The sequence below is a fragment of the Micropterus dolomieu genome, linkage group LG01 (assembly GCF_021292245.1).
Source record: "Micropterus dolomieu isolate WLL.071019.BEF.003 ecotype Adirondacks linkage group LG01, ASM2129224v1, whole genome shotgun sequence".
Lineage (NCBI taxonomy): Eukaryota > Metazoa > Chordata > Actinopteri > Centrarchiformes > Centrarchidae > Micropterus > Micropterus dolomieu.
The window spans coordinates 34,727,799-34,737,874 of NC_060150.1; the positions used below are offsets into that span (position 1 = coordinate 34,727,799).

The 10,076-nt window shown below is 40.4% G+C and overlaps 2 protein-coding genes and 3 non-coding genes across 6 annotated transcripts; all 5 read left to right on the forward strand.

Moving 5' to 3' along the window:
- The first annotated feature begins 260 nt into the window (after nucleotides 1–260).
- On the forward strand, nucleotides 261–5,129 carry rpl7 (ribosomal protein L7). The gene is made up of 7 exons (XM_046066379.1): nucleotides 261–313; nucleotides 828–927; nucleotides 1,063–1,229; nucleotides 1,760–1,897; nucleotides 3,184–3,293; nucleotides 3,791–4,006; nucleotides 5,097–5,129. The coding sequence occupies exons 1-6, from the start codon at nucleotides 300–302 to the stop codon at nucleotides 3,997–3,999; spliced, it is 738 nt and encodes a 245-aa protein (XP_045922335.1). The 5' UTR covers nucleotides 261–299; the 3' UTR covers nucleotides 4,000–4,006; nucleotides 5,097–5,129.
- Nucleotides 2,008–2,099, forward strand: LOC123983082. The gene has a single exon (XR_006828115.1). It is a non-coding gene; the product is annotated as a small nucleolar SNORD12/SNORD106 (small nucleolar RNA).
- On the forward strand, nucleotides 3,436–3,528 carry LOC123983096. Its single transcript, XR_006828125.1, has one exon. It is a non-coding gene; the product is annotated as a small nucleolar SNORD12/SNORD106 (small nucleolar RNA).
- LOC123983090 lies at nucleotides 4,055–4,147 on the forward strand. The gene has a single exon (XR_006828123.1). It is a non-coding gene; the product is annotated as a small nucleolar SNORD12/SNORD106 (small nucleolar RNA).
- A 288-nt stretch (nucleotides 5,130–5,417) lies between the features above and the next one.
- Nucleotides 5,418–8,821, forward strand: si:ch211-171b20.3. Of its 2 annotated transcripts, XM_046049068.1 has the most exons (7): nucleotides 5,418–5,784; nucleotides 5,884–5,929; nucleotides 6,647–6,741; nucleotides 7,155–7,293; nucleotides 7,838–7,945; nucleotides 8,045–8,100; nucleotides 8,587–8,821. In XM_046049068.1, the coding sequence occupies exons 1-7, from the start codon at nucleotides 5,577–5,579 to the stop codon at nucleotides 8,724–8,726; spliced, it is 792 nt and encodes a 263-aa protein (XP_045905024.1). In that variant the 5' UTR covers nucleotides 5,418–5,576; the 3' UTR covers nucleotides 8,727–8,821. The 2 variants fall into 2 exon arrangements, with proteins under 2 accessions (XP_045905024.1, XP_045905034.1); XM_046049078.1 differs by lacking the exons at nucleotides 5,884–5,929; nucleotides 6,647–6,741.
- Nucleotides 8,822–10,076: the final 1,255 nt, after the last annotated feature.

Consider the following 10,076-nt stretch of genomic DNA (forward strand, 5'->3'; position numbering starts at 1 on the left):
AAGTTAGCTGAACCTTAAAGTTAGCTTTCAAGAATTTGTTGCTGAGCTTGCAGGCTACCTCTATCCAAATAAAGAAAATAATTAATTACTTAGATATGACACTGTAAATATAGGAGACATTTAACCAACACTAATACAAACAAGCGACTTCATACCATATTTGATCAAATATACGACAACGTTCACGTTGTTTTGAGTACTTCGGTAGGCTCAGGCAGCTGGAAGGACAGTCCGTGGAGGTCCTGAAGCTTTTAACCCACACATGCGCAATAGGAAATTTCTCTTTCTCGGTGGACGCAATGGCGGACGCAGAGTGAGTGTTTTCTCCCGTATAAAAATCTAAGCACATCCAGTGTTAAAATAACCATCTATATTCATTTTACATCCTAGATATATTGATTAGTTTGCATACATCATAATTCTAGTAGTATTGTTAAAGATTGTCATTCCTATTGCTGTTTTGAGTACTTTATAAGAGACTTAGTGTAGCCTTGGTGGTAGTACAACATGGCTGTCTCCCCAGACTCCATGCACTCAAGAAATGGGTAGTTTCTGTGATGTAACGGAGAACACAGTTAAGAACTAACTTACACAACATGTAGTTGACTTTTTTTTACTACTGTTCATGCATCGTTGACACGTAGTCTAGTGTTCGAAAGACAAACGCATCCTGTATGGAAGCCGGTAAATGACCTGATAGCAAGCTAGCAGCTAGCGTTACCAGCGGCGATGTTGCTTTTCAGTTTAGTGAATTAGCTATGTGACTAAAGTTATAGTCCGTATGCTCAATGTGTTTGTAAGTTGGTCCTGTTTTATATCTCTAACAGAAAAAAAGTTCCGGCGGTCCCTGAGAGCCTTTTGAAAAGGCGAAAGGCCTTCGCCACCATGAAGGCCATGCGCATCAAGAAGATGCTGGCTGAGAAAAAGGTAAGTTGTATTCTTGTTTAATGGCCTGTTAAAAGAAGAACTCATTTGACACGTTTAAACGTCTGTGCCCGTGTGCGGCTGAGCCATGGCAGTGGGGTCTGTAATTGCTGCACTGAATGAGCATGTGTTTCTCAGGCCCGCAAAGTGACCAGGAAACTGATCTACAAGAGGGCTGAGAAGTACCACAAGGAGTACAGGCAGATGTACAGGCGTGAAATCCGTCTGAGCCGTACTGCTCGCAAAGTGGGAAACTTCTATGTGCCAGCTGAGCCCAAACTGGCCTTTGTCATCAGGATCAGAGGGTGAGTAGTGTCCACCATCTTTGGGACAGAAAGGTCGTGCTTGTCAGACTAAACCTTGTCATTGACACTTACATGGATTGCTAGACTTCAATAAGACATGCCAAGATGCTGTGGATTGTTAAAATTACTATACATGTTCCTGCTCACATGCAGTTTTGCCTTTGCTCTTCAGTATGTAGTGTTATAGGAGAGCATGTGAAACAGTTGAGTCTTTTGTGCAATGACTCATTTAAGTTCAATACCTAGTTGGGATTTGGGGGGCTGCTGTTTTCAAGGCACTTTAATTCAGTTATGCCTAAATGTTAATATAGCAATCCATGTAAATGTACTTGATTAAAATTGTTTGGTCTGTAAATGCTGTCTGAAGTGTGTGGTTAATGATGCACTCTCTTTCCCCGACTTATCGACTATGGTGATACCAATATGCAAAATAAGCCAATTATTTCTGAAACCGCAACTAATAGAATCAATGAGTATACGGATGATATCCTATATAATGATATTCAACATCATCTTCATTTGTTTTCTAGTATCAATGGTGTCAGCCCCAAGGTCCGCAAGGTTCTGCAGCTGCTCCGTCTGCGCCAGATCTTCAATGGCGTGTTCGTCAAGCTGAACAAGGCTTCAATCAACATGCTCAGGATTGCTGAGCCGTACATCGCTTGGGGGTAAGGCCGTCAACACTAAAACCTGATGCTGACCTCATGATGGAGGCAAGAGTAACCAAACATCAGTACTTGTAGTCATGTTGTACTCATGTCAGATGTTTTATCTCTGGAATGTGGTTGATGATGCTGAACTTTTTTCCCCATCTTATCGACCATGGTGAATACTGACTGAAACTAAGCCAGTTTTGTCTGAAACCACATTCCATGATAGTAATGGGTACTAGACATAGTGCAGTATTTACATATCTTTATTCTGAGAAAAGTATTAAGTTAACTGCTCTTCTTTGTTTGGACAAACATATCTAGCCATGAGAATGACTTGATGGAGAAATTGAAAGTTTGTTACTGTTCTCCAGTTGGAGACAATGACGCTGTGGATGTGCTTTGTTCTTCCTCCTTTAAAGCGGTCTTATCTCAAACCCCCAGAGAATGATATTGACCTGGTATTTAATGCACCAAATGTGGCTGTTCCTGGGTGTTATCCTGACTTCAAATGTCAGGGAATGAGTACAGTTAAACAAAAGGCGTAATTTCACTTCATTGCATGATGTGAAAACGTAGCTACACAAAGAAAATGTAAGCTAAAAAAATATATAGCTTTAATGGCTTGTCAGGAAAAGAGTGAATGTTTCTGATCTGGCTGTTTGACACTGCTGGGTAGAGCTATAAAAGATGAAGTTACCTGACCTTAACTAAAGAAACAAAGCTTAATGCAGCTTTAGAAGTGCCCATTCCTTTCTGCAAGAATACTTTTAGTCACCTATGTTCAACCTGAGTGTGGTCAAACATTATTAGTGCAGGTGGTTGGACATGCACCCCAGTGGGTTTGTGTGGTTACATTTGAGGGACAGTACCAATACCATATAACCCCCTAATTTCAGTAAATATCCTTGTTCGTAATACATAGCTGGTCTGTGACTCTTCAATATAATGCTTAATATATGCAACATCAGGAGATCCAAAGCGCCACATGTTTTGATGTGATAAGATGAGCTCTGAGGTTGGATTTTTTTTTTTTTTTTTTTTTAAATAGGATGTAAAATACCTTTTTAACTGAATGGCTAGATTGTGTATTTAAAACATCCTGTATATTTCTCACTTAGGATTCAAAATATTTTTGAGAGCCATTTTTAACATAGTAAATTTTAGCGGTCAGTGTAATCAAAATATAAATCAACAATACCTAAAGGCCATAACCCACACGCGAATCATCTCTGCTATGAACGTCATTGCTCAGAACTGGTTTGAGGTCTCTTCTGAACCTTAATGACCTGCTTTTCCCTCAGATACCCCAACCTGAAGTCTGTGCGTGAGCTCATCTACAAACGTGGCCATGGCAGAATGAGGAAACAGCGCATTGCCCTCACTGACAACGCTCTGGTGGAGAAAGCGCTCGGTATGGAAATGTTTTACTTACATATGAGGTGCAGAAGGAGAGAACCTCATGTAATGTCTTCAACATTTAAAATTACCAAGAGTATTGGGAGGGAGTAATAATTGGTAACACGGTATTGTAATTAAATTAAGGCATAGTGCTATATGTGGTTAATGATGCTCACTTTTTTCCCCGTCTTATCGACTTTGGTGAAAAAAACCCTGAAAACTAAGCCAGTTTTGTCTGAAACCACATGCCAGTCTGACAGTGACTTTACCATTAGGATGTTTGTTTTAAAGAAACTTTGGCCCTTACTGATGAGACTTGTTTACTTCAGCCTGGTAAACTTGCATTATAACTTGACATAAATCTGAAGGAAAAATTTCTCAATTCTTTTACTAGTCAGTAAAGCCAAAGTTGTCAAATATACAGGGTCTTACATGTTTTTCCAATTGGTTGATATGAACTCACCCTGACTTCCCATATCAGTAAAGTACACATTGCTTTTCGATCTGCAGGCAAGTATGGCATCATTTGTGTTGAGGACCTCATCCATGAGATCTACACAGTTGGAAAGAACTTCAAGGCCGCCAACAACTTCCTGTGGCCCTTCAAGCTGTCGTCACCCCGTGGTGGTATGAACAAGAAGACCACTCACTTTGTGGAGGGAGGAGACGCTGGAAACAGGGAGGATCAGATCAACAGAATGATCAGGAGGATGAACTGAAGTTATGGTGAGTTGAAGGAAAACTTAAGGTCTTGAAAGTATACATGGCTAATTAGGTGTGGTTAATGATGCATAATCTTTTTTCCCCATCTTATCGACTATGGTGAAAACCAGCTGACAATAAGCCAACTATGTCTGAAACCACATCTTAGCCATTATTCTGCGAAGGCCAAATCTAACATGGTTCAAACTAGGGTTGGGCCGATAGACGATGCCAAAAAAAATCACATTTTCACATACCACCCCCCATGAAAGCAGGTTTTAATGACCACAAACATTCTTATTGTTAAGTATATTTTGCACCTGCCTCGGAATTCTCTTCTCCCCACACACACACCTAAACCTCAGGTAAACACTCCGGCTTGCCCCGCCTCTGTCTCTCTCCCCCGTCTGCTCAGTGTTCTCCATCAGCAGTATGTTTTATAAAGTCTCCTAAAAGACTGAGAACTCGTCTTTTTTCCACCCGCGATCCGTTATCTTGACAGCAGGTGAGCCGCACGGCGCCTTATTAATGACATAGCCTATCAAACACCTGAAACTAACATCTACACCCTATGTGTCGCTTTACCTGGTCTGTGTGTAAAATATCCCCCGCGACTTGTAACGTAAGTTAATAGTCCACCAATTATTTCTTTTACCGAGTCTGTGCGAGAGCACATGCACATAGGACGACTGATGACTTCGTCCATTCAGATGTTTCATTGTAGACATCGCCCAACCCTAGTTCAAACGATTCCAAAAGCAGATTAGATCAAATTATGCAATGTTTCAGTATGAAAGATCTGAGACTGTAAAGTTTTTAAATGTGAATAGTCTTGTTAGATTGAGCTGGGTGATGCCTGTCTTTAATGGAAAGGTATCTGCCACCTTTTGAATATGTTGCACACATTACCACTATGAAACAAGTGCTGATATAGTTTACCAAACTTAATTTAAGGTACCTTAATATCTTCATAAATGGTATTATCGGAGTGCTTTAGAAAAAGCATATAATTAACACTATACTAAGTCTTTAGCTAAGTCTGTTTGACATTGTTTTGTATTTACTAACAAATTAGTTTCTCATTCTCTAACAACGGTATTTTTGTCTTTTTCAGGTTTTCAAAGGACACAAAATGTACAATAAAACGGAAAAAAAGAACTCTTTGTCTTGTCATTCATGTGATTGTGCCATTTAATGTATGTCATCTCAGCGTTTCGTCTTTCATCTGGTATTTAGCAGTAATTATTTTGCTCCACTCAACTTTATTTAATTGGTTTTAAGCCATATGTTTTTCCTGAGCATGTAACTCATAATTCACGCCTTAAATGAGAAGGAGTGACAAGAAGGGATATTAAACATGTAGAAGGATATTTTGTAGGACTAAACAAACATTTGATAACATACGTGGTGAGCTTGAGTAACGGTCATGAAGCCTGTTTCTATGGTGACGCTGTGAGTCGGTAGCTCTTGGCTCGGTGAGCTGCCGCCTAGCACTGCTGCTCGGGAGCGACTACACCGTTACAATGACCAGGTGTCGTGTACTTGGTTTATAACCATTGTTTAGCTTATAATATAACTGTATGGCAGCTCCAACATGACTTTCCAGGTTAACGCATCGCTAACATTACCCACCGCAAAGGCTTTAATATCGGAGGGAAGCTCAAATTGCAGCCAGCGCGGCCTTGATGCGGCTGGATATCCAGCGTTCAGGAACTTAAGGATGGGAGCAGGTGGAAGACGAGCAGCCATGAGCCATAATAATCACATACGGAGGGCATTTCCTGTGATACAACCCTTGAGCAGTGAGTAAGCGTGCTCCATACATCTGCTAAAGTCATTCAGATGCTGCTAGCTTAACGGTACTTCACATGAATGCTGAACACCGCTCATCTCTGTTGTAGAGTCCAGGGATTGGAAAGCCTTGGTTAGCAGCGTCATAGTTGGAGGGTAAGATGTAGCAACATTGTACCCAGAGCTAGACAAATGCCACAATATAAAGTAAACTGTTCAATAAGTAAACCTGGTTCTGCATCCAAACATTGGGGAAGAGAGTCTCGGTAACGCAGTTTGTTTCTTTGCACCAGCAAAAAGCCGTAACTGCGGAAGATATCCATCCTTTACTGGCTCTGACAGAACATCCGCTTGTTTCCTGAGGCCATTCCTTTCCCATCCTCCTCATGTTTGTCTTATGTATTGTGTTAGCTTCTGGATGTAGGGAGCACCATCACTGGACAGTAGGCTGTGCACAAAATATAGAACACAAGTGGAGGAAATAAAGTACATTATTCAAGAACTACCCAAGTACAATTCTAAGGTACTTTATACAGCTTTTTCAGGACTCTTCAGAGGGAAGTATTGTATGTTTTACTACGCTATATTTGATAGCTGTAGTTACTAGTTCCTTTGCAGAGTCAGATTAATAGGCAATATAATCAGCAAATAATGATCTGATATTATGACTAAAATTAAAACATTACTAATCCCCAGGGATTTCTGCACTGAGTACTTCTTCCACCACTGAAATGAGGCAATATATGAATATATTTAGTGGTACACTAATGCTACACTGCATATGTAATTATTCTGGGTGGTATTCACCATTTTAAACTCCATTAGTGCTGGTCTGGCTGGTTCTTATTTGTCTTTTATTCGATCTATGTGTAGGTCACCTAACTTAGCCACAGATGACACACTGGCGTCAGAGAACAATGGCCCTGAGAAGGACATCAGTGGGAGACGCTTTCTTTTTGCTAAGCAATGTAAGAATTTAGATAGGGGTTGCCCTTTCGTTGTTGCAGTTGAGAGCAGCTTCAGAAAATGCTCTAGATTTTCTCACTCAGAAATATGTTAATCACTTTTCACGTAGGCTAACAACTGAATGGGCTATAGAGTGGATAAGCTACAGATTGAATTTGAGGCTTGTTCCTGGATTGTAACCTGACAGCCAGTAGGTGGAGTTATCATCACACGCAGTGAGCACAGGTCTCATTTCAGTGACCGCAAGTGTAACCTTGATAGGCTACTTGAGATGACTCGCGTGCACGACATCTTTACAGTCGGAATTAACAGTATTTATGAAAGCAAGAGATTTGCCATATTCCCTTTTGTTTTAAAATATCCCTGTCTTGGTGTCAGATCTTAGTTCTGAATGACTAAATATAATTATTTTTAGGTACGAGGTTAGAGAGGACCAGAACTGTGATTCCTCCACTGCCAAGAGACTACCATGTGCACAGAAGTGGCAACCTGCATCCCTTCAGCCTCTCCAAGGAGCTTTCCCACAGCCTTGCTGGGCGACCCTTCACCCTGGGGTAACAAGTGGATTAATGTCACTCAGTCCAGCAGTTGTAGCTGTACCCTTCATAACATATTTCTGGAGACAGCTGCAGAGATTGCAGTAATTAGACTGAGTCACTGTCTCATATATTACAACAATATGAGGAAAAAAGCAGCCAGACACAATTAATATTTTGACACGCTTGCTGTAGCTGTCACAAACAGAAGATTTCAATCTGATTGCTTTTAATGTTTAATATTCTGGCTGCATGGGGCGCATCCGTATAACTTGAATTGTGATTTGGCACAATAATGACCTACATTTGTGGGAACCGTTTAGTTTAATGGCACATGTCCAACTACAATAACTTTCACATAGTATTTAACACATCTTTGATTAAATCTGGGAGGACATGCGTACCTTGTCTTTTCACATGAAATGAGTATAAAAGCTGCATATAAAAAAATTGGACTAAAGCCGACACAGAAAGACACCAAATACAAAGGATTTATACCGACAGCCATATGTGCAGCCCTCATGTTTCATATGTTCGTAACAGCCTCAATTCTGTCTTCCAGCTACCCTGAAAGATATGAACTGAATACAAGCCCAGCCATTCTCTTCCCATCCATGTTAGTCCTCAATGGCAGAAACACCTTCTCGGTTGAGAACTGCAAGTTCAGCAGGTACTTTTTGCCTTCATAAACTAAATCAGACCGAGCCAATCAATAGTTCTCTGTTATCTGTCAGACTTACGCCTCTCCTGCTTTCCTTCTGTTCTGCAGGCCTAAGGTGAATTATCCAACCCACAACCTACCGACTGTTAAAGACAATCAAAAGAGTGAGTTGTCACTTGACACGTCACAACACAACACCCTGTCCGTGTAGCATGGTGTTGATTTATTGGCAGCAAACATGCCAGTTTTGTGGATTTTCTGAACAAAAAGCATGGATCATATCAAAGTGGGGCAGTTTTCCTCTTTTTCATAGTCTTTTTTTTAATATAGCATACAGGATGGGCAAAACCAAGTATGCAAGACTTGAGAAGTTATATCACTTAAGGAATTGATGTAACTTATTAAATAAATAGTTCTCACAAAATGATAAGTCATAGATAAAAAGGAGCAAAGTAGTTTGAGGAGTTTTATTCAATCTAATATATAGATTGTGCAAACAGAGCTGCAACACAACATCATAAAATGCCCCTTTTATTTTCAGTGCATTTTATCATATAATATCTCTAATATTTCTTCTTCTCCACCTTCCATTCATCCCTCTTTGTCTTTGTGTCTTCCCCTTCTCTCTTGCTCGCCTCTTGCCTTTACAGGCCAGTCCTATCCCGACCCAATGCTCGGAGCCTCTCGCTCTTTTATCCACAGGATATCTGAGCTGTCCTCTTTGGAGGGCGAGACGGTGCGGCAAGAAAAGCTCAAGAAAATGAGAAAACCAAGGAAACCTCCATCCTGACAATCACCTTCTTCTCAGTCCCGCCGGTTAAGGATCAAAACCTTTGAGTCTGTGCCAACAACGTCTGAACAAAATAAAACACTTAGGGGACCGTGTTCATTTCAGTGGCTTGTTCTAACTGCTTGTTTGTCTTCAGTGACATTAGTTTCCTGCTTAACATGGCTGATCTTCACATTTTGGGATTCCTGACCTGAGCTGCTCTCTTTTAGTGATTACATATAGTATTTGCTGTGGTAAATGCAGCGTTTGCTAAATGCTGAAGATAGTCGTTTTCCACTCAACTCTGCATGTAAATATACTTATTTTACCTCTCTAATGGCTTGTAATGGCTGTTATGTAATACTGCCATATTTGTTGCTCAATCATCAATATGTTGATGCTGTCAAGCTCGGATCTCATTACAAAAGTGTTTCAAAGTTGTTGTTATATACTAATAAAGCCTTGTTAAGTAAGTGAAATATATATGTACATCCTAAAATAGTTTAGCAAAACCATTATTGTGCCTTGTTAAACGTCTTCCTGAAATAAAATAAATTTATTTTTGTTATTGTTATTCTTTTTGTTAAGAGCCTCGTCCCTATTGTGATGATTGTGTGCACTTTGTCCTGTGGCTTCTAGAGGAGCCTAGGCTCATACAGGGGAGCTTCCCCTTCCTTTTGGCACGCACGCTAAAAATCGACCAGCACTGTAATCACAATGCCTAAAAGATTGCAATGAAACATAATCTGCATTCCATATCTACAAGATACAAAACTGCGCCCCCAGATCCCAGAATGTGGTACTTTCCCACATAACACATTGTTTTGTTGCTGTATGGAGGGCAGCTTGTGTCTCTGAATGGTCTTGTTCTTTGTATTTAACAAAGACAGCAGTCACAGCAATTGTCTTTTTGTCAAGAGAGAAATGAGGACGAGATGTAGCAGCTTATCATTGTCATCATGTCATTTATCATTTGTGCTTGCTTAAGATTTGTGATAATGCAATTTGCACTGTGATTGACCTTCTTATTTTAACTCTTTCTACGTGTTCCTGTGCACAGAACTCAACTGCATCCCTGTACCCTCGAAGTGGGACTAACTAAAGCAGAAAGGCAAGAGTCATGGCTGTAAACTGTCAATCATGTCGACGTTTGAAGATATGTGAAAAAAGATTCACCTGCTAGCGCGTGCATTACAGGTGACACGTAGTGTGAAGCCAGATGCCACAGCTGCAGGCACTGGATGGGCAAACCCGAATACTGTACAAACACCAGAAGAAGAAAGCAACAAGGCTGTGAAAGTTAAAAATGAAGAAAATCATCTTGCTCAAAAGTTTGTTCTATTTGAAAGACAAAGTAGAAGCTCACACACA